General features: G+C 37.7%; 1 protein-coding gene across 1 annotated transcript in view; it reads right to left on the reverse strand.

Moving 5' to 3' along the window:
- Nucleotides 1-1,668: 1,668 nt before the first annotated feature.
- Nucleotides 1,669-24,644, reverse strand: part of FRK (fyn related Src family tyrosine kinase) — a 52,504-nt gene continuing 29,528 nt past the window's right edge. Inside the window, exons 3-8 of the mRNA XM_061989521.1 lie at nt 23,903-24,066; nt 23,103-23,271; nt 11,611-11,769; nt 6,464-6,645; nt 4,353-4,518; nt 1,669-2,504 (exon numbers count right to left, since the gene is read on the reverse strand). Of these exons, the coding sequence (XP_061845505.1) occupies nt 2,290-2,504; nt 4,353-4,518; nt 6,464-6,645; nt 11,611-11,769; nt 23,103-23,271; nt 23,903-24,066 (1,055 nt within the window). The 3' untranslated portion in view covers nt 1,669-2,289. The remainder of the gene's footprint in view (nt 2,505-4,352; nt 4,519-6,463; nt 6,646-11,610; nt 11,770-23,102; nt 23,272-23,902; nt 24,067-24,644) is intronic.

Below are 24,644 nucleotides of genomic sequence, written 5' to 3' on the forward strand. Positions count from 1 at the left end.
GACATAGCAAAGACTTCTGACTATAATTGTTATCTGCCATATAAATAAAATTATTATAAAACAGAGCTAGACTTCGAAAGGTATAATTTTGCTTGCTGCATTGCCTGTAAGCAAATTGAAATCTGTGAAGGTTTATCACTCTTTGCCACCCACTTCCCCCAGACTTCCTTGGTAATGGATGCATTTGACTGAAAAAAATATGGAGGCAAAGAGTTAAAAATGAATAATTAATTTTCCACGTTACTTTTTCTTTTCAGAGCCAGGCTGATTTCATTGCTGATTTTTCTCTTGTTCCTTTGACAGCCCAGGGAAACACAGATACAAAATTAGAGCTCATGTTGGAGTAGCAGCATTTCACTGGTATAACAGCACTTTACAGAGAGGCAAAATAAGGGAGCAAGTGCACGGATTTAAGTCAGAAAGAGGATCTCACTGCAGCATCTGTGGTTTCCAAGCTTGGCCTTAGCTGGATTGTTGATAGTGGGAAAGGAGCTCTACCAGGCATAAGACTTTCTCAGACCAACTCAGTGCACAAAACAAACATGGATGGAGGACAGCAGGAGACACTGCCTACGAGTATCCCAGTTCCTTCCATGTCAATCCTTATCAGGATGGGTTTGGCAAAGTCATTTAGCCTCTTTTTTCAGAGTGCATGATTACTTCCCAAAATCTCATGGATGCTATGACAGTTAATTAATTACCGCTGTATTGTGCTTTGCAAATGCAATTAGTATAAAGAGGGTTAGTAGGGAGAAACTGCATAGAAAATAAAGATGAACAGCGACAGAATGCTAGAAAGACAGTACGGAAAGGAGATCTCGATAGCAAGTACATGAGAGATGAGTATGAAATAAAAAATAGGTGTACTGCCTTCCAAAAGTACAGGAGGGGAAAAGGAAATTAAAAATTAGAAGCAAAGCACTGAGATGAATGGATTTGAAGTATAAAGAAAAGAGAAGAAAAGAAAATGAAAAGCTGCCCAGCCTTTAAAGTAACCAACCTTTTCATTTATTTATACCCTTTTTTGATATTAGCTGAAAACGGTAGCACACTTACACTGAGCTCACACTATGTTAACACAGTACAGCTCTTAACTCCTGGATTATGTTGTTGAATAATTAACTGATGACTCATAAGTAAATAATTAAAACTTAGTTCTCTAAGCCTCACAATTGAGCACATAAAACTGTCACAGTGATATCAGATTTTAGCAGAACCAATATTGTAGTTAATTAGAAAAACTCCAAAAAAAACCAATCTAAAATCTGTAGCTGTAAAGACTGCTAGCAGAAGCACCTGGGTTCCATTTCTCCGTGGAACAAAATAAAATGTGTCATCTATTATTTCAACGTCTCATATTAAAATTACATCTGGAGAAGATGGAGGTATAGATTGCTAGTTCCTCTGTTAGACACCTAGACCTGCCCTGGAACTTGTCCTTTTGGAGAGAGTCTGTGATTTTGGCAGCAAGAGAGGAAAGGATGTCACTCTAAAAATCTAAGACAGTCTTGATTTCCGGTTAAAACATCTTTTTCTCCAATATCCCTAAAATGAAGAACTATAAAGCAAATCTTTATACTTCAATGGACGACAACTCATCAGTTCCCCGGCACTATTTAAAGACGTTAAGAACAAAAAGCTTTGAGAGTCTCATAATAATTGTGTTTATTCTTGTAGAAGAGGAACAGTAGACAAACTAAAAAAGATCACTCAGCATCCACCAAACAAAAGAATTCCTTTTCTCCCATGAACATCTGTTTTATTCATATGTACTTCAAGTCTAAGCAAGGCAATTAATTGTGATTCTGCCATCATCACAGTCATGGATTTTTTTTTTATTTATTTTTTTTTACCATAAGAGGACTCAGTAAGCACAGATCCTGCTGTGCAGAGCCATCACATTCCTTCATGAGAACAACCTAGTAGGAACAAAAAAATCTAAGGAATGGCAATTATTCCAATACAGATGAGACAAAATTCTACAATGGTTATTGAGAAACACTCATTTCATTTGTTCATTCTTACAATCTGTTATTTTAAAAATAAATAGAAGGCATTTTATTTTTTTGAAAGCTTCCACCCAACCAGCTTCCTGATGCTTACTCTTACAAAACACTTGCCAGCAGCAAAAAGTTTAAATGTCTTTGCATATCAGCATGGGGATGAAAATGCACCAGAATTGCTCAGCCCTCCCCTAATAACCTCCACATCTGAGGTTAAGCTGATTTCACAGCCCCATTCCCTTCATCCATGTTGGCTAGCATCTGTCCCTCAGCATTGGCCTGGGATTCATCTCACCACAGCATGGGCGTGGGCGTAGGAGTAGGTGTTGGTCTCAAAGTAGCACTCCAGCTTGTCACAGAGGACCTGGAAGGTGGGCCGCTCACCCGCCTCCGTACTCCAGCACTGCAGCATCAGCTGGTAGAATGGCTCCGGGCAGGTCTCTGGCTGAGGAAGTCTGTACCCCTTGTCCAGCATCTGGATCACCTGCTGTCCTGGCATACCTGCAAACCAAAAGGAGTTCACCTGACTACCACATGTCCCCACCTCTTACTAAGACGAGGCAACGGGATGCCCTACCGCTAGGTACATGTGCACACTGAGAGGAGAGCTGGCCTTAGCAGTCCCCTTTCAACAACAACAGAACACAGGAGTCATTGGAGGATGCCTCACCAGCAGTTAAAAAAACATTGTCAACATTTACCAGTCCTCTGTCCCTGACTGGGCCACCTTAGAGGCATAGCAAATGGGTTCGTCTAGGTGCAAGGCTTTTCCTCCTCCACACAGGTTTGCCAAAATTTTTCTGACATCTGTTTCACTTAAATTGTTTCTAAATCCCTCTAGTCTCAGTGGCTCCAAAATCTCCCATGAAAATCTGTCCTGCTGCTGAATTTTCCTCACATTTAGAAAGTTTCCCCCAATGTCAGCCCAAGTTTCCTCTGAGGCAGCTATGCAAGGACATTCTGCCCTCTCTGTCACTGTGAGTCATGGAGAAGAAATCACTCCTTTACCTTTGCTATACCTTTATATAGTAAGACAATTGCCTGGTTCCCTTCAATTTTCTGCTCTGTAAATTAAATCTTGAATTGCATAATCTTTATTTCTTTTCCCTAGATCTGTGAGTAGTGTTTCCTCTGCACATTACCCACTGCCACCACAGATCAACATAATCTTTTCTCCCAGCTGATTTCTGAGGACAAACTCCCAAAAGTAATACCAAGTAAGCAAGCAGATATGGCAAAAGGACATTTTCTACTGTAAAGTTACAAGCAAACTACATCTTTGCAAAGGGATAATGCTGTACATATTTTCAGACAATACTGAGAATCATGGTGTTACATATACTTAAGTAGTTTATGTGTGCATTTGTATATGCACACACCTATAGTTTATGTAAGAAAGAGTTGAGGACTTTTGGCTTTGGTTTTATTTTTCTGTGGTTTTGAGTTTGTATTTTTCAGGTTAGTTTCATGAAACATGAAGGCGGGAATCAAAAACAAAAATCAATTTTTCCTTTTTCAGGAAATACCAGTTTGGGACCTTGTGAAATGTAGTTTATGGTGAACACATCAACCCTCAGGCCTGTACAGATGCAGCATAACTTTTCTTTGCTTTAGTCCTTCCCTTGTGTTCTCCTCACTAGCATAAAAAGAGTCATAGTCAATCATCTCACTGGTACCTTGTGTTATTGGAGCCACAGTTCCTTGAACATTTCTCACAGTGCTAAGAATAATAGCTGGCCTTATACCATTAAATCTACTTTTGAGGTTGGTAGCATTTTATTTCTAATTCTTCTGTTCCTTCTTTTTATGAAGACTTTCTACTGCAATAATCAAATATGAGGGAAGTGGGTAAAAAAATACACATTTTTTTTTAGGTACCTTCCTGAAGTGTGTGTGCAGTATTTCACACATAGTAATCTGTTCTTCCATGAGATATCGTCAAAAAATCAAAAACCCAAAACCAAAACAAACCAAACCAAAACTACAAAACCAAAAACATGGGCAGGATGGGGGACAGAAAAACCTTTCCTTTTTTCAGTATTCCAAGAAGTGACGTCTTTGACCTCATGCTGGAAAGAAACAGCCACTTGGCTTAAGTGTCTGTGCAGTGCAGGTTGACTCCAGAGAAAGCCTGAATGCCTGCTAATGACAGCCTTTGGAAAGCTTCCAGGTAGGCTAGGGCAGCCAGAAGTTCTGACCCACTAAATTGACTCCATCTAAACAGTCTCCTTTCTATATTTACAGATTTAACCTTCTAACATGCCCATAGTTCAAGCATTCAACTTTTTTGTGTGTGTGTTCTTATGGCAAGAAAACATTAGACATCAATCTCTAGGTAAAAGCACTTACCAGCATAAGGCATCTTCCCGTAGGTGATTATTTCAAACAGAAGTATTCCAAATGACCAGACATCTGACTTAATGCTGAATTTGTTGTAGCGGATTGCCTCTGGGGCTGTCCATTTTACTGGGAGTTTTGTCTCAGGCCTAGCTTCATATATGTTTTCATTTTCTACCTGTCATGGGTAAAACAAAGCAAGTCTGATTTCAGATCTGCTGCAGCAAAACACTTAAGCACATGACTAGCTAAGCACATGCTTAATCTTAACCTCTTTTAGCCAGCCCTTGACTTTCACGCTGTCAAAGCATGTGCTTTTTGAAGTGTATTGTTGAATTGTGTTTCACAGTTGAGAAATGGTACCATTCATCGGAGGCTTTTCTAAAGCATTTATCATTTCAAGTGAGCACGCAGTGCTGGAGTGGCTCGTGATTAATTACAACCTGCTACTGTGACTTCTGGACCTGGCATGCAAGATTTCAGAAGTCTGTCAGGAGTGGCAGCATAAGTATCCTGCTGACAACAGGGACCAAATGGCTCCATGTCTGGTCTACAGTAAACAGCAAAAGCAAGAGTAAGAGCTAATGAATTTCAGAACCTTTCTTCTGTGATTTATTGTGGTGTTGAAGGGCCATTAACTTTGATAACAATCACTTAAGCTGGTTTCCGGGACCAAAGAACAAACTCCAAGTGATTCAAATTAACATATTAGCTGTGGGTCCAATTAATTCTTGTAAAGTGAAGATGAAAGACACATAGAAAAAGAAAAAAATATTTGCTTGTAAATTTATAGAATCACATCCTTAAAGTTTTACAGCATAGACACATAAACTTGGTGAACATTTATTCTCTTTTTAATTCCTAAATGGAATTTAGGAATTTAGCACTTGCAGGCCCTGGTCAGGTTTTTCACATGCAAATCCAGGAAGGGGTGTACAAGATTTTGTTTGTTTGATTGTTTTTAATAGAGAGTGTACATTTCCCAGATGTAATGCCCTACAGTTTTCAGAAGACTGGCTGTTAGTGTATCGTATCTACATATTGATACAGTTGGCATCTTGACCGTAATACTCATGTCTAGAAACAATAAATGATTTGATTACGCTAATTAATGCACAAACACATACAGATTTCATTTCTCCCACCTGCTCCTTTGGGATCTTTACATGTGACCATGTTGGTGCTTTGGCTTAGGAGGCAGGGTATTCCTAAGAAAGCTTGCCAAGATGACTCTATGACAGAGTATTTTAGCAAAGTTCAGTTTTAACAAAAAATGTCAACAGTTGTAAATTATTACCCTCTCTAGTGAGGACAGAGAAGAAATATTCATTGTAAGTATTGTTCATTTACAAAAATATGTTTGTCATGTTAAAAAATGTGCAATCTGAACTTATGCATAACTAGAAGAATCAAAAATAAGCAAAATGTACTTTCAAAGTCCCTTGATGCCACTGTCAAGCCATTATTCTATACTTCAGTATGTAATAAATCCAACTGTTATGAACTTCAATTTCTGCTGCTTGAACAGAAAAAAGCAAGTAAGAAGCAGAAGGCTTTTGTCTCAGTTTTTTCTTCTTAGTGCAAGAACAAAAATCAATAATAAGACCTCAGAAATTAGGGATTCCATACTGAAACCCATAAAATATGGCAAATCAAATCTTTCCAAGTATGATTAAATAATTTTCAGAGGTAGGAAATCTCACTGCTAAAGCAGAGCTCTTTCCTAAGGTGATCTTGGTCAACACTACTTGGCATTCCATGTCCTCGAGAGAAAAAAAACAGTGCAATGGTAGAGAACTTGAAACTGTATCAGATTTAAAGCTCTGAGAGCTCACTTTACAAATTCCACTGTTAGTCATGGGAAGGAATAAGGTCCTTTTATGATTACTACATGCACTTGCAAGTATCATGGAGGCAGTGGGGAAATGAACAAGGGCAGAACATCTGTCAACACATTTTTATGTACTTTCCCTTACAAGTGAACATGTTAGGGGTCCTTTTCTCCCTTGCATGCTTTTTGCCTGAACTCAGCAATTCAGAGACTGCAGTTTATTCTTTAATTAACCTCTTCTACCTCGGTCCCCTGAGTTGAAGCAGAGCCAATTCACCCTCTCACAACCCACCTTAAAAACTCTTGCAAGTCCAAAGTCTGCAACTTTGCAAACATGGTGCTCACCAACCAAAACATTCCTGGCTGCCAAATCCCGATGGATATAGTTCTGAGATTCAAGGTAAGCCATCCCGGAAGCCACCTGAGCAGCCATGTCTACTTGTTGTGGCAGGAAGATTTGGGAGCCTGCATCTTCTGTTTAAAAAGAAGATGAGGACAAGAATAACAATATTTATGGTATTCAGATATAAATAACATAACAGCTGACTGTTTCAAAGAGCCAACAGAAATCAACAAAACCGCGGAATACAATAAAGTAACAGACCAACCAAAGGGCTGAGGTTAGTGAACGATACTATTTAAAGCTATGCAACCGCTTTCACGATAACTGAGTAAAAATTTCTGTCTCATCTTCTCTAAAAGAGCAGACACCTCACAGAAGTTGATATAGCCCTGGAAGTTACTCCTGACACAGTCCAAAAAAAGAAGGTGGTTATCTAGCAATAATAATGCAGATGTTTGCCTTTCTGACAAGTGCATAACCTGCTCCAAACTGTGATTAAGAGCTAATGTTAGTACTCACTGAGTGTAGCTGAAGCTGACTAAAGTTGGAAAAGTAAAAAATTATGCTGGTTCCCTGTTCTCCAGTGATTCTTACTGGGAAATACACCATCTGCTGTCAAGTGTAACTCATTTTCACTTTCCAGTCCACTTGACTGCTTCACGCTGTTATCTCTGTTGCTGCTACTCAACAGTAGGAATCCTTGAGCTGCTTTCGAGCTGTCTGCTTCTCATGTAGAACTTTCTGAAGCAATGTGCATGCCATTGCCACTACTGTAAGATGAGCAAGTCCCAGAAATAGAGATTTGGCAACCAAAGATCGGCTGTTCAAAGTAGCAGAAGAACTTTGAGAACAGCAACTTCTTTCCAAAGAAGGAGAGAGACTTACTACACAAGAAACTGCAGACAAAAACAGTAAGACAAGTACTCAAAAAACGTAATTGGGGTATAACACATTAGAATTCAAATGCAGGTCCTTTGTGGCATTGTGAGGTCACCTGACCTCCTCATAGCAAAGAAATTATCTCCCAATGAAAACCTAGGTAACTCAATTCACTGATACAGTCAAGTATCATTGTCACCCAAATCCAAATGCTGAAGCTCTGAAGCATGAGTGCCTACCTCTGTAGCCTTTAGTACTCAAAACAGTTTCAGCTTTCTGTTTCAGAATCTTACTATCAAAAAGCCAAGTGTTTGCTGCTACATTTATTATTAGTTCTCCCTTCTCATTGAGGATGGTGAATTTTTCTTACTGCCTCTATTCTGAAGAAACAAAACATTTGTAGGTGGCAGATTTCTGTTGTTTTTTTTTTAATTGATTCATACTGAAAGTGAGTCTTAGCATAGTTCTGCATAGCCTGCTGCAGTTATCTGACCTAACCTTACAATCACTCCTTATGAAGTGCAAAATTTCATTCTTTACTAATCTGTTCTGCAATCTCCAGGCCTTAAATTTCCTGTTCATCTGGATATTTTCAGATGAATAAGTAAAATAAACTAATTTTAAATGATTAAATTTGCCCTGTATGTGTACTGTCTTACTGTGTTGTGATAATCCAGTACTAAGATTATTTACTTCTATTGTTGACTCAGGAAGTCCTTTGCTGACTCACCCATGTTTAGCAGCTGTCTTGACTTTTAAAAGAGACAGGAATTAAAAACAGGCTATGTGAAAATCTATGACTTAACCATCAAGAAAATCCATCATCGGGCAACAGAATAACATAGCACTTGGAAGTTTTGCAGTTCTGATAACTGGCAGACATTGAGATTTATTATTCAGCTTGCTGGACAAAAATATGAATCTTCATATTGTATTTAATCAGATAATAACTAAATAAGTACAAATACCTTGCATGAGTACCTAATTTTTAGAAAGCAGCTTATATGACCCAGTTTAAAATCCCTCTCTCCATGTTCCCTTTCACACTGCTCCTTCATCTGCACAGGCTGTGAACTACCTCCTGGTGAAAGCAGATGGGGATGCAGACAGACTTGAGTACAGGTTTGTCAGTGCTCTGCTGATGCTCCAGGCTGGCCAGGTACAAACCTGGTCCAAGAGGCAGAACACAGCAATGATATGGGGGGGGGGGGGGCGGGAAGAGAAAAAAAAAAAAGAGGATGACTCATAAGCCTCTTGTTTAATAAGCCGCTTAAGCGTATAATAGGAGTTAGAGGTGCTAACCCCTCCCTGTCTTACTCCCTGCAGGAGACACAGGTGTGCTGTATTTGGACATGGATGAGAGATCCACCTCAAATGGTAGAATTGCAGATGAAAGGCTATTTCTTCCATTGAGGTCAGTTTGGGATTGCAGACCAGGCTGACCTGCTGCCTTTAGCATGTGAGCTGAGGAAGGGGAAGAGGTCACTGTTGTCCTGGCTACTACAGTATTTCTTGGAGGATTTCCCTCTGTGAGCGGGTTCTGGTTCTGCACTGCTGCTGTCCTGGAGTTAAAGAAGCAAAAGCTGTCAGGAGGAGCCTCGGCTGATCAGGAGCTGCAAACTGCACAGAAAGATGATGCACAAGTTTCTTTGGGATCTAAAGTGCAGACCATGTATGGTTGCCTTGTAAAGATTTCTGAGCAAAAAATCCAAAATTCCAAGTTGGGCCAGTCAAGGAATGAATGTTCAAGCACAGCACGTTGTTAGTACAACTAGAAAAGTTTGTAGACCACAGCCAGCTCCTACCTGGCTGGTTGAGAGCACATTGGAAATTTTTCTAGCTGTATACATATACATATGGGTATGCACATGTTTTAGTTTGCTTTCAAGAGCTTTAAAGAAGGAAAAACTACAACAAAAAACAAAGTTAATGTAATTCCCACACTCAAAATCAGGCACTACTGGCAAATCCATAAAACCTTCTCATGGCTTATTCTTTATCCTATAAATAAAATGTAGTGCCTCTATGCCCTTTTTTACTAGTATTTTCTGACAAAACTTCAGCCCTCATATGAAAAATTTATTAGATATAATATTAAAGAAGGTCTGCACCTTGTTTTAAGCAACCAATCACAATATCTCAGTAAGAAAGATGGCAAAAAATTGATTGATGCTTGGAAGTAAATAAACAAACAGGCATCACTTTCCCCAGTTGAGCATATTACGTCTGTAAAAATTCACCAAACTCCAAGACTGCATCACTGCTAGAACAAGCCCCAGGTCTATCAGAACTGATGAAAACATTCATACATTTATGACAATTTCATTCCCATCCAATAACAAAGAAAAGTTTTCAGTTGCATTTTTCTCATACTGGTGGCAACTCAATAACTGTGTAGCAGTGTTCATCAAGAAGTATCACAAAGTACAGTCACAGAGCGCACAGGGAATTCACATGCCCATCATTATTGAGTAGCTGTCATTAGAGTGGAATGCAACAGTCACTATGCATGAAATATCAGGGATTTTTAAAGGTTAAGAAACATATCATGAATTTCTACGAGGGGAATTTTAACCAAAGAATGATCTCTGGACTGTTCCTCTGTTCCAGTATGTCATATTTACCCATAATGCACAGAGAGACAACAGTCTTTTGGAAATGTTTTCCTCATTCATGCAGTGACCTAGTCTCAAGAATGCTTATCAGGAACTGTGTACTGGCCACCAGCTGATACAGATCACTTCCAGGTACAGAGTCCTATGCAAGCTTCATAGCTCTTTTCTTATTACCCAGACAGCTGACCAATACCTATCAAAGCACCTAGATCTCCATCTCCACCTCTTAGTTCTGTTCATCCTCCTGTGCATAGGCCATCAGACACGGAGAGATAGTATTAGGCTGGATTTCAACTGGCTATTTTTACAGTTATCTTGTTGGCTGCCTGGAAACTAGCTGACTATCCACAGCCTCTCTGATGCAGAGCTACAGGTATGAGCTCCTAGGCAAAGGTCAGGCTGCAAACATGCACTCCCAACAGCAAGGACAGCAGCTGTGCATATGCAGGCAACTGATCTATATGCAGGCTGTAGTGCTGATGTGTCCTGGAGATGTAGTCCCTGCACAAACAGGATCGTTTTCACCTTCGCAATTGCTGTGACTCATCCTGGCTCTGTCAGAGCTATTTCTCCAGTGCATTAAATGTTTTCATGCACAGCAATCATTTTCTGATGTGCCAGGCTCTTTCAATCAGATAAGCAGCAATCTGCACACAAAGGCACCAAAAAAGAGAATTTGAAGGAAAATGTGCCTGATACCTCTCGCCACTAAATGTCAAAAAAACTGTAGATATTCTCTCTCAAGCTCATTGTAGCCCCTCTCTGCACAGTTCTTGGTGAGGCTGTCCCTCTACCAGAGATTCCTTTAGCTGTAATTGTTCCTGGACAGAACCTTACTTAAAAAATGGTTCCATAGAGTAGATGGGTGAAGGTAAGAGTCATGATAAATACAGTCTAGGGTATTTCATGAGGTTTTGCCTTACTGGCTGGAAACAGAGAAGATATTTAGAAAGATAATCACAGTAAAGATTTTGTCTTCAAGAGATCATTACAGCTTCAGAGACATTTAGCACCTCAGAGACATCCGCTAAACTGAAAATGGGTAACAAGACTAGGATCAAGTATTTCTCAAAGGCAAGGGTGAACCTAAAGTGCAATCATTATGCTACTCTGTTCCAGGCTGTACAACCTTAATTTTTAATAATTATTTGCCTTCAAAAGAGCATTTTGAAGTGCTGCAGAGATAAAAGCCCTAATGCGAGAGGCAAGGGACAAATACACAGTGAAAGGCTGTCCTGGCCTAGTAATAGATTTCAAAGCTGTAAAGTATATTTTGTGGAAGTGCCTCTATTTCATGTCAAATGTGATGACCTATCTTTCTGGATACTTATATTTTTATTCAGCACCCATCTACTCGTAGAACTGGGTGGAAAAATGTGGGTCATTATAAGGCAAGAAAAAAACCGTGAATGTGATTCTCTCCTACTTCTCAAATACTTTGGCACATCAAAAATTCATAAATCTCTCTTTCCTCTTTTCGCATCCCCATAATGTAGCTTTTATATTAAACCAGAGTATTGTACTTCTATCTTTAATGTTAGTGTATTTACTAAACTGACAGCTGTGGTATCCCTTGAAATGAGTTAATAGTCATGTGCTTACTTTGAAGGTATTCTAGAAGACTTCCATATCTCATCAGCTCAGTAATAATATAAATTGGGTTCTCCAAAGTACAGACAGCATAAAGCTGTATAAGCTTTGGATGTCTCAAGCTCTTCATTATTTGTGCTTCCCTCAGAAAGTCCTTCGGATCCATTGAACCTGAAACAATAGCATATAACGAAACATAAGCTGAGGTTATTAAAGGCCTTCCTACCAGCCTGGCAGCCTTAAGGGAATAACTGAGATCATTTTCTGTCTTTCATTCTTTCTTACATTAGCATCTGAAATCTTCACAGTTCCCACAAAAAACAGACATTGCATCTGAAACAGTTAATGAGTGAAACATGCCAGTTGCACAGGGACAGAGAACATATGTGTTTCAGCCACCAGAAATATAAAAGCTAAAATTAACCACCTCCAGGCCTCCTCCAAACAGAAAAAAAAAAAAAAAGAAAAAAAAAAAAAAGACCAAAAAAAGAGACTAAGCTAGAATATTAACTGATATCATTTAAGTAAACAATAATGTTACAACTGGTCAACAAAATGACCAGATACTGCATTAAGAGTGCCTAGGTAATGAATAAAAAATTTCTGACAGAAAAATAGTGTTGTAATAAGAAGCTGTTGCACTATTTTTTTAGCTTCAGTAATCAAAGCCTGAAAGCACTGAGATCACTTCAACATATAAGGAATAGATGTCTGCATTTTTCATACATAAATACAAATTATTATTTATAATGTTCACATAATAGCAACCCCAGTAGAAATATCAATGTATGCACAGACCAAGCAGTAATTTTACACTTCTTTAAATGAAGAAGTCTCTTAACAGCTAATGATCCCAACTTTTTAAGTGTTACATAAGGTCATAATATCTCTAGTTCTAATCATATACACGGTGACCCAATGCATAAACTGTATCAAAGAAACAATACAGAAATGTCACAGGGAGCTAAAGTCGGTGGCAAATTTAAGATTAGAGCTCATACGTTCTGAATACAGAATTGATCAGAAAAAACATGCACAAATAAAGAAGCAAAGCTTTTTCTATGAATGACCCTGTAGTCATCAGATATTCTCAAAGGTTTGATGAAGGCAGTAATTAACATCTACTTCGCAATATTTGTACAAACAAACGTGAAATTATCCAACTAGTCAAGTGCTTCCTTCCTCTCAAATCAAATCTTGTTAAGAAAAGATCACAGTGAAGATTGAGGGAAAAACTCTACCCAAGCCTAGTCAGCTTCATGCCATGTTTTAAAAAAAAAAACAGTTTTCTTAGTGTAAGCAAACTGAGCTATTTGAGATGCCAAGGCTGCGAGTAAGAGTCTTTATTTTATGTTTTTTCAACATTAGGTAATCAAAAAGGTTCATTCAGGAGTTTGGCTTTGTTCCAAATATGGATGTTTAAATGAAGTGAAACGCTGGGAGGATGCTAAATGGCTCAGCAATAAAGCTCCATCAGAATGTTTGTTCTACAGAATGAACTGGCAAATAAACCTGGACTGTCGTCACCCAACTACCTTGAATGCCATCTCCTGAAAAGTTCTTCAACCTATTTCCCAAAACATAGCAATGATGTGTGATTTCATATCCTGACATTGGTGCGAGAGGAAGGTCACAGAAATGCTTCTGTCATACACTGTACAAAAAAACCAGCCACTTGACATTGCAACTTGTGAGGACACAGATTATTGCAAGGGACAGGTGCTCCTCTCCCCTGTGTCCTCATACTTTCCTTGGCAATCCCACAGGGTCCAATTTGACAATACTTTAGAGGACACCATTAGGAGGTTTGGTGAAAGTTAATGGATTTCTATGCCATCAATAAATGGGTAGCAACCAATAATATATCTCCTCAACAGGTACAGGTTATACCCACTTCCTTTTGTCACTGTCAGAGGAAAGTGGGGGCCTGCATGAAAAGTAAATGACTCATACTCGGTCTGGATAAAGAAGAGATTATGACAGTGAAGTGGAAAAAAACCAAATATCTGTAATGCTAGAGCTATGCCCTTTTCCTGTTTAGAGCAGCACAATCTTTACATCTTTATTTGAACTTTCTGCTAATTCTAGATTTTAAAAAAGGGAAAAGCCTTTATAAGGCTTTATAAGGTTCAGACTAACTTCACTATTGATTTAATACTGTGGTCCATTTGCTTACTCTTATCAAGACATATCTGTCATGGAAATAATCCTAAAGTCTCCAGAAAAGCTGCAAGGTATGAAGTATTCTGCCTCCAAAAGTAAATGCATAAGCATGACTAGCGATTTAGCATTGGTGCCAAAATTTGACAAGTTGATTCTAAAACGATAAAATATTTCTAATTTTGGGGTCTATTGTATCACCTGCTCTCTATGGATCATTATACAGAATTTTGTAACACCATAGAAAATGACAGCCTGATTTGTTCCTATCATCAGTTTGCCTACAAATAATCTCTCTGTTTAATCACACTATAAACTTCTTCCAGCAAACTGAAGCCAAGCAACATGTTTTGCACATATGACAATTTCCAATAAATTGATCAGGGAAGTATTCTATTAGCTGAATAGCAGTAAATCCTGCTTTTACTCTGTAAAAGTTAGTATTTCAAATAATAATAACAAATCAGTGACAAAGGTCAATAAGTTTTTCCTGCATATTTTAAGGAGCATATGTAACCTTCAGTTTTACTCAGTTTATATCTTTAAATAGCACAAGCAGCAAACAGTGCTCAAATCCCACCGGAGCCCTGTAGCTCTTATACTGTAGACAATAGGTGGATTGAATGCTAACGGAAAAAATTAAAAAGTGTCTTTATCAGTGTTTTCTCTAACAATAGGTTTTAGTAAATAGATAAGGGAAGATAAAACTTCCTCTAGAAAGATATTGTTACAAATTAGTTACATAAAGTCAATCACGGTGGCAAAGAAGTTTCAATAAGTTTCTTTGAAAAGTTTATATAAATTACATTAAAATGCCACACAGTTTTAAATATACGGGGGGGGGGGTTAGATTGCAGTTGAATCACATATATTTTTAATAAAGTATACTTTTTCAGCTGTAAATGGTACACACAGTATGAGGAGTAGATTGCTATTAAGTACAAATTAATCGATCAAAAACCAACTAGTTTACAGAAGGCTTTATGAAAATAAGTATCCCCTGTGGAAGACACCAGTTTGGGAGTAGATTGATCAGTACCTGAAGAAAGTATGGTTTTGATTGCTTTTTGAATGAAAAACATTTTTGCAATGCCAAAGACTTTTGAAGAACAAATGTTGGAAAATGTTTCTTTGATGGGTTCTATGACATGCTGCTTTGCCAGAAATCACCTCTAATTGAAGCTTACTTAAAGCAGGTCTATCAGTTCTGATTACTTTCTTTCTGAAAATACTTTGTTCCAGAACTAAGGAAGCTTCCCATTATAAGATACTCACTGATAATTTGGAAATAAGTTAGAGAGAAAGGTCAGGGTTTTTGCAGTCTCCACTGGTCTAAATGTAAGTGGCTCTTAAATATTTGATAAGCCCCTCGAAGGACTCATAACAACTTTCAACAAACCTTCCCAAATGACTTCAAAGTAATTTCGTACTTCAGAGCAACCTTGTGTTCTGAGTAAGTTTACACAAAATGAATTTACATACAGAATACATTGACTGTGATCTTCTGAATCAGTTTATATGCAATAAGGAAATAACATTAAAAATACCAAGCTTTTGGTAACACAAGAGACTGAGTGTAAACTATTTGCATTAACAGGAGAATAAGTATCTTACAATCCTCAAACAGCTTTCTCACCACAGAGAACTGAACATATAAGTTAGTGTAAAGTTATTTACTGAACTAAATGGAATAAAATTATTTATTTGTTCAGAGAAATTGGGAGACTTTCCCGAGGGCAAACTTTTTTAAAATGCATGTGCACTACAGAGATGACATATTGCAGAACTGAAAATATTATTAAAACCTCTGCTGACAGTACCAACCCTAAAAGAGACTTATTTTGAGAAAGTCTCCTGGAAAAAAAACAAAAAAAAAAAATCAAAAAAGTCATGTTTGGGCTGCTTCTATGCAAAGAGAGAAGCTTGGAAGATGCTTTGCAATATGATAATGACAAATGCATCTGTCAACTTGAACAGGCATCAGGAACTTTCTCAGATACGATTAATTGGTGATGATAGATGTCTGCTTTACATGCTGGCAGTTGGAGAAGCAACCTAGCCCACACAATAGGTTCTAGGGAATCCATCACACAGCATAGGACAAAGTGCAAACTTGCTGCAATGATTTCCTCTTAAATAGAAAAAAACAATGTCTCGGTGAGGAAATAAAAACAGATACGTGAAGTGACATTTCAAGGACCTACAGCAAGGCAGTGCTGTGCAGAGCCAAGAACAGATATAGTAATTGCTGCTAGACCATTTTTCGATCTGCTAATCCCTACATTTCTTTGATGACTGTAGGTCAACAAATCAAAAGTCAGAGATATTCCTTAAAGCAAAAATGTTCTTGTGTTTTATTTTTTCACACCCACTACTATGTTTTTGGCTGGTAAAATGCCACAGGATGTCTCCAAATCAGAATCAAACACCAGTGAACACATAAGAGAACTATCTGAACTACATTGCTACAGCTTTTTGTTTATAGTCCAGTGGTCATCAGATTATAAGGAGATTCAATAGGTAAAACATGGACTGAGCATTTTTAGAGGGCAAAGAGGAATGACTGGGGGGGATTTTGGTTGTTGTAATAGTGGTGAAGGTGGATCGTGTGTAAATTCTTTTATTTGGTATTTGTGATGATGTTAATTTGACTTCAGTATCGGGAGAGAAGTTTGTGTGATGAATGTGTATTTTAGCGATCATTCTTAAATATGTGATTCACAGAGGCAAGGGGTGGAATGTATTGGGTTTACATGGCCAGGTTTTGGTGGCGAGTGGGCTACAGGGGTGGCTTCTATGAGAAGCTTATAGAAGCTTCCCCTGTATCTGATAGAGCCAACAACAGACAGTTCCAAGACAGACTCACAGCTGGCCACAGTTGAGCCAGTCAATGCCAGTGGTAGAACCTCAGTCATAACTTATTTAAGAAGTGGGAAAAAAAAAAAAAATCTGTGCAACTGCAGCTGAAGAGAGGAGTCAGAATATGCGAGGGCAACATCTCTGCAGACACCAAGGGTAGCAAATAAGGAGGGAAAGAGTTGCTGCAGGTGCCAGAGCAGAGATGCCCTTGTAGCTTGTGGTGCAGCCCATGGTGAGACAGGCCCTGCAGCTATGGAGGCCTACAGGGGAGCAGTGAGCCACCTGCAGACCAGGGAGGACCTCAGCCTCAGAACAGGTTGGTGCCTGGAGGAGGCTGTAACGCATGGGAAGCCCATGCTAGAGCAGGCTCCTGGCAGGACCTGTGAACCTGTAGAGAGAAGAGCCCATGCCAGAAGAGATTTTCTGTCTGGACTTGTAACCCCATGAGCAACCAACCCACACTGGAGCAGTCTATTCCTGAAGGACAGTACCCTTGGAAGAGAACCATGATGGAGCAGTTCATAGAATCATAGAATGGTAGGGGTTGGAAGAGACCTTTAGAGATCATCTAGTCCAACTCCCGTGCAGAAGTGGGTTCACCTAGATCAGGTCACATAGGAACATGTCCAGGCGGGTCTTGAAGATCTCCAAGGAAGAAGACTCCACAACCCCTCTGGGCAGCCTGTTCCACTGCTCCCTCAGTCTCACATTTTCATGAAGAACTGTAGCCCATGGGCTTCTACATGAACTGTATAAGTTCATGGAAAACTGTCTCCCATGGAAGGGCCTCTACATTGGAGCAGTGGAAGGGTGTGAGTAGTCCTTCCCCTGAGGAGGAAGGAGTGTCAGAAACAATATGTGAGGAACTGACTACGACCCCTATTCCCCACCTGCCCATGCCACTGAACTAGAGGAGGTAGACAATTCAGAAGTGAAGTTGAGCCCAGGAAGAATGGAGTGGGGGAGGAAAAGTGTTTTAAAGATTTGGGGTTTTTTTTCCATTACTCTTCTCTGATTTGATTGGTAATAAATTAAATCAACTTCCTTAAGTCAAAGGAGTCTGTTTTGCCCATAATAGTAGTTGGTCAGTGATCTCTCCTGTCTTTGTCTTGACCAATAAGCCTTTTATATTTTCTCTTCCCTGTCCACTTAAGGAGGGGGCCTGAAAGAACAGTTTTTGTGGGTACCTGGCACCTAGGCAGGGTCAATCCACTACACCAAAAGCCTCTAGGTTGATTATGAGTCTGTGACTGTTCCTGCAAGATTTCTAGTAATCTTGTATAAAGATCACAGACTAATCATTCTGACATTTTGAAAACATTCATAATCCACCACTGGCTCTGAAAAACTCCAAAGAGGCAGGGGGGAAAAAAAATCTTGTGGATCAATAGATTTCATCTTCTGATGTTTTCAATAGTAAAGTATTAAACATTCTGTTTAGAGATGGACAACAGCCTGCTAGCAGAAACAGGAATTCATTCAAAAAGGATGGTTCAATAGATCTGAAAACATCTCTGCTTAAGTTCTTTTTCCTGCAAAATCTCCCTTGCAGTCTGGAAGGGCTATGTGTTGGAGCCCTGTTGTCCACAGCAAATGGAATGAAACCCCAAACTCTGAAGCTGGTTAATTACTCCATAATCATAAAGGCAGGAGATGACACTCCACTAGGTTCATCAGAAGATGGACATCTTCTGTGGCCTCCTTAGGAACCCCAATCTGTAGTTCTTGGCTAGGAGGCTCCCAGACTGACCAGTTTAAGATCTTGTAGGCCCCAGAAGCATGACATTTTCCTCATTTTTGTTACTGTTGTAAATTCTGTGGCATTACAGAACACTGCTTGTAGCTGAATTCACTGCAGGCAATTATTGAGGTACCTAGATCCGAGTTAGTTGTCCAGACTTTACGATCAATGGAAATAAATATGCTTTCATAGCATGTTATTCTCTCATTGTAATGTATCTTTCTAATCTACATTATGATCTGACATGTTCTTGTTTCTTTCCACTAATTACTAAAAAGCCTGATATATCTAAGATGTGAGATGCTTAAAAATAGGAAAAATGTAGCTGTATCGATGTTTCTGAAAGAAATACTTGTGAAATTTCTAGTTTATGTGCAATATCTGAAAAATTGGCTTTTGCTCAAAATTAGAATGGAAACAGATTTCTGAATGTCCTAATTACTCACAAGTCAGGAATCACACGTTTGCATCAAGTGAGAACTGGCTCTGGGAAAAACCCATCAGTGTCATCTCACCAGAATTCCAGAAGTTTAATTTTTCCCTTAGGTTAGAAGGTCATCTACCTAAACACAATCATTTTAAGTCTTTTAGCAGCAATAGCTAAGTCCAGAAAAACTATTTGAGAAATGAGGAGTGTAGAATATAACAAGAAACTGTATTTAGCCTTTCTAAAGACAATAGAAAATTGGGTTTATTTGCTCTGTATGTACCTCTAAAATGGAAAGAAAAATAGTGCACATGAGGAAGCTTTTATTTTATTACAAGAAGACATAACAAAAGCAGAGAAGATTTCAGGTAAATCCAGATGAGAAATTAGGCCCAAATTTTTGCAAATATAGTGATATATCATCAATATAGACTGTCAAAGATAGCAGAGGCAACTTCTCTCTTTGCCTCCATCTCAGGACTAGTGGACTGCTACCTATTATCTAATGAAGAGCAAGTTGTTTTTTGATTAAATATAAATATGCTATACTAGAAGAGGGGTGAAATATAATGGCATATAACAGGAAAGTATTCAGCCTGTACATGATCTAGTATAAGTAGACTGCAAAATCATAGAATCATTAAATCATTTCTATTGGAAAAGACTTTTAAGATCATCGAGTTCAAATGTTAACCCAGGACTGCCACATTCACTACTAAACCATATCCCACATCTACATGTCTTTTAAATATCTCCAGGGATGGTGACTCCACCATGTCCCTGGGCAGCCTGTTCCAATGCTTGACAACCCTTTTGGTGAAGAATTTTTTCCTAATATCTAATCTAATCCTCTCTGGCACAACTTGAGGCTACTTTCTCTTGTCTTATCACTTGTTACTTGGGATAAGAGACTGACTCCCACCTCCCTACAACCTCCTTTCAGGTATTTGCGGAGAGCAATAATGTTTTCCCTCAGACTCCTTTAGGCTAAAATAACGTTCAACAGAAAAACTAGCAGAAATCCCTTCTGGCCTTCAGGCCTATAAATCTGCAATGTACTTATTGCATTAGGCTCTTTTATATTGTTTGCTATGTGAGTACCTTACTTGATTAACCTGCTCTTGCTTGGTAATGCGAGCATGGTTCTGTGGCACAATTTCCACAGTGATAAAGCCATTTTAACAGAACCCTTTCTATCTCAACACACTATATTTACCAGATCACTTCCAGTTTACCACTTCCTCTGATGACTTTCTTTTCCAGTGGGTCTACATTGTAAAGCATCTTAGCAGAAAGACTTTGATTAAAAATACACCCCCTCCTCCCTCAGGGTAAAGACAGATGATTAAGATCTTTGAGCTTAGGACAGGATCATTTTGCATTATCAAAGTCTTCATTCTGAGCATCACTAAATGCAATGCATTACTTCCTTATCACAGTATTAGATCACAAACTGTCTGCTATCCAAGCATTGCATTCAGGTAGGGCTGATCTAGGTGTCTGCCCTAACTCAATATAACCCATTGTGAAATCAATAAGACTACTACTGTTGGCCTTAACAGGAGTCAGACTAAAGTGAAAAAAACAGAGATAGAAAAAGTATTGATTAATCAAGATCCTTTTCCCAGATGAACTATGATACTACAAAACGTATCACAACTGAAAGGGTTTTTTCCTCTATACAGTGCTAGTCTGTACATAATCAGGAATTTGCAGTGAATACTATATTCCAGTGTGAAATTTAATTTTTAGCTAACAAACCTATAGAAGTTTATGTGATCATTTTTTAATTATTTTGCAGTCTTCAGTTAAGTGCATTCTTAGGATATCTTTTTATTATAGAAACAAAAAAACCCTTTTGCTGCCCATGTTTCTCTATACGTATTGTGTTCTCTATGCTTTATCAGCAAGATATTGAAAGAATACTGAATTGAAGAGTCAACAAATGGATCTACACAGATCAGTTCTACCATAAACACATTAAAATCTGTTTCAGATATAAAACATTCACCTGATCAGCATCAGCAAGAAAAAGAAAAAAAGAAAAAGAAAAAGAAAAAGAAAAAGAAAAAGAAAAAGAAAAAGAAAAAGAAAAAGAAAAAGAAAAAGAAAAAGAAAAAGAAAAAGAAAAAGAAAAAGAAAAAGAAAAAGAAAAAGAAAAAGAAAAAGAAAAAGAAAAAGAAAAAGAAAAAAAGAAAAAGGCTGGCAAATTGCAGCTGGGACTCACCACTACTGTTTCACCTACTTCTGGGTAATCTTGTCATTATGATTCAATCCATTACTAAAATAGAAGTTTTTTTCCATGAAGACCTGAACATACGTATATTCTTCATACAGAAGGAAAAGCTGAATTAGAATTTTGAAACGAGTTATTGAGAGAAGTAGGTGAAATATGATTAAGATAGCTTCCCATTTTTGCTTGTGCAATACCAGATAAATGTCAGCTCCACTTTCCTGCTAAAGAAAATAAGTAGAATTGTATGCGTTGCAATTTTTTCAAAATCTAATTGTTTTGTTTGATGAGAAACAAGTCCTTCGTAGAGTGTTAATTGCCACATATTTTCTTAAAGAGGAAAGAAAAAGACAATTTCTGAAAGAAAACTTAATATCATAAAAAATTAAGATAGCTTAGTCTTGTTCTTCATTCCACCTTCATTTATTTTCTTATTTAAATGTTGTTTAGGAGACACACTTTAGTAAGGACCTTTCAGTCTTCTGTAATAAAATAGACTTCTTCAAATGTTGCAATAAATCATTAAAGAAAACACAGATAGACAAATTAGGTTTATATGAAGAAGAAAGGCAAGCATTATCCTAGACTTTTTAAGCAGAAGTCTAGGATGTCAGAAATGTGAAGCAAATCCATCTCTAGATGGATCCATATCTAGACTTGTTCATCCTTTTAGCGTCATACTTGGAAAAACTACAGTTAGCACTTCAAAAAAGTACAGTAAAGATCTGAAAACAATGTGACATCTAAAACATGTGAGCTACAGGAAGTATCTGTTTGAACTGTTTAATCTAAAGAAGAGAAGACCAAAAGGAACGTGAAAATAATTTTTTAGTATGTACCACACCGAGAAAATAATATGTACTATAGTCGTGATGTATAAAACAAGATGTAATGGGCTTGCACTGCAGAATGAAAGATTCAGATAAAAAATAAACAGAAAAGGCCTGGTTTCAGATTTGTAGTTTCAGAAATCAACAAAAATAGGCATATGGATTCCTATCACAAAAGGTATAGGCTTAGGAACTACTGCCTTAGGAAAAGGAAATAGACAAAGGTTTTTCAGGATGGTTTCTGCATTTACTGGGTCACTAGGGAGATGCATTGGTTCACTGAAAAAAGTATTCTGTCTTTCATGTGAATTATAGAATGCTTTTAGTGTAAGCATTTTTTCTAACTTCAATTAAGCAGAGAGGAAAAAAAAGTGCTTATTTGCTTTTAATTTGCAAATCTCAAAACATGAAAAATATTCTGATACAAGAAAGCCCTAAAACACATTCTTAAATTCCTCCCTGTTCAGCAGACCATTCAACCAGGGCTCAAGCATATTGTTGTTATTCCGAACCAAAGATCTGAATCTGTTCTGCTTCCTGAAACATGATCATTAATGCTCAACACAAGTTTTTTCAATTAACCAGAACTCATTATACTGTTATCTCTCTTTAAAAAACACGTATATCATCTAGACTAACTTTCTTATCTATGTGGTTCTTGCCATCTGCTGGCAGATATTTTATATTGTCAATTTAAAATGAACAAATTACTTGAAGTTAATGAAAAATAATGAAGAAAAATATTAAAAGTTGTATTAGTAACAAGCCTATCTTACATTTAAATGTTGGGTATTAATGTGTATCAAAAACTTTGAGACATTTTATTCAATCAATATGAAGATTAAAGCAAATCTTAAATAGAAATTTAACATAGTTCATATTCTATATTACCAAAGGAATTGTTACAATATAGCATCAAAACATCAGAAGAAATTCTATAGATGACAAACCAATAGTAAATTGATTACTTCACCTACAGATGAAACATAGGTGTACAAAAGAGATGCCCTTGATGAGGTTGCTTTTTTAAGTAATACAGATGTTGAATGAGTTCAGCTCATGTAGAAACAGAAAACTGTACAAAACTGGTATTCAAAGCATCAAATATTCGGACCTTGAGCTTTAGTCATCTTCATGTTTATGCATATGGATTTTAAGAACAGTTGCAGGCTCTCTTTTCAGTAGTATTTAAAAAATAAAACAGCACCCTTGATAACATTTCACATTATTAGTATTTAAGAGTAATTCACATACCTGGTTTTAATGTCTTGACTGCCACAGGAGTGGTATTATTCCACAGTCCTTCCCATACCTCACCAAACTGACCGGATCCTAATTTTTTAAGCAATTTCAGCGATTGTCGATCTATCTCCCACTGATCGACAGTTTTATATGACAAATCAAAAGTAGTAGGAATTTGTACCTGGTAAAAGCAAATAAATAATACAGTAATTGAAAGTTCTAAAATTTTTTTCAACAGCTTATAGAAGTCATTGTTAACTAAGTCAGGTGAAGTCGCAACTGATATAAATAATGTTTCCTTAGAGTACACACACACAATACAGTGAGCTGGGAACATAAAATACAGCCCACATCCTGGGTACTTTTTGTTATAAATAAGAAATACTCTAAAGAAAATATCCTACTATTAAAAGTAAAATTTAGAAATCATCCTCCTAGCAAGCTTTTTGAACAGTGACATATTGCTTGCTGAAACCTTGTGGTTTTATCTCAATAATTACTTATGGACAGATAGAGTTATGAAGCTGGAAATTTAATCTCCATATACACTTATAAAAATGTATTAATAAATCATATTTTGGCATATTTTCTCCTCCAGTCATACGATTATTTATTCAAAATGGTATGGTAGTTTATTATTAACATATCAGCTTCAAGACTGGCACTGTAGCGCTACCCAGAACTTCCTGAAAATAAGCCAGTCATCAATATTTTGAAATGGTAGAAGCAGATACGGGGTTAACACCTTCTGACTGACATCTGATGAGCTCATTAACAAGAAATATCTTGCACAGTGTAGACCCCACTCTTACCTTTAGGCACGGCTTTCCGAGCACCACGCAGAGGCCATCACTGTTGTTACTGTAATAGTCAACAAACTCATTCAGAGTTTGGAAAGTTTTCCTTCTGCTTAGGAAAAAACCTCCTTCATCCAGCTTTCTGATTCTGTAGTGCTTCACAGATACACCATCAAAAACTAGGAAAATTTAAATATATTAATTTTCGAGGACCTATAGCAGTGGTACACAGTAGCTTTTGGCCAAACCATAGTCAGTTTCCTAGATGCATTTATGAAGACCTCAAAATAAATTATCTTCAAAGAAGACAACTATAAAAAATCTCTTTCAAACCAAATTCCACTGTTTAGATAGATTAACGTATTTAATCTACTGGTCTTCAGCCTTTCAGGTTCAGAGATTCTTGTTTGCACCACAAGGACTGAGGCAAAAATACATAAATACTACTTCTGTGAGGCAGCTCATATTTTCCATTTTCTAGGTCACCAAAATCAGCCAGGAGCAGCTAATTCATAGTAGTCATTTAATCAGCTTTTAATATTTCATTTATCAGTGGGAAAATTCCAAATAGCAGCTGCTGGGCTGGCAGGCATTTTAAGGCATACAGATACTCCATCCACACGGCCATAATTCTCTGAAAAGCACTCATATTTTCCATGGGTTTTATTGAGTTTTGTGTGTGTTTGGAATATGTAAAAGTTAGGTCGATAATGTTCTGTTTTGAGTAGCTGATGACTACCTTTCCAGTGAAATGTGT

The sequence above is a fragment of the Colius striatus genome, chromosome 2 (assembly GCF_028858725.1).
Source record: "Colius striatus isolate bColStr4 chromosome 2, bColStr4.1.hap1, whole genome shotgun sequence".
Lineage (NCBI taxonomy): Eukaryota > Metazoa > Chordata > Aves > Coliiformes > Coliidae > Colius > Colius striatus.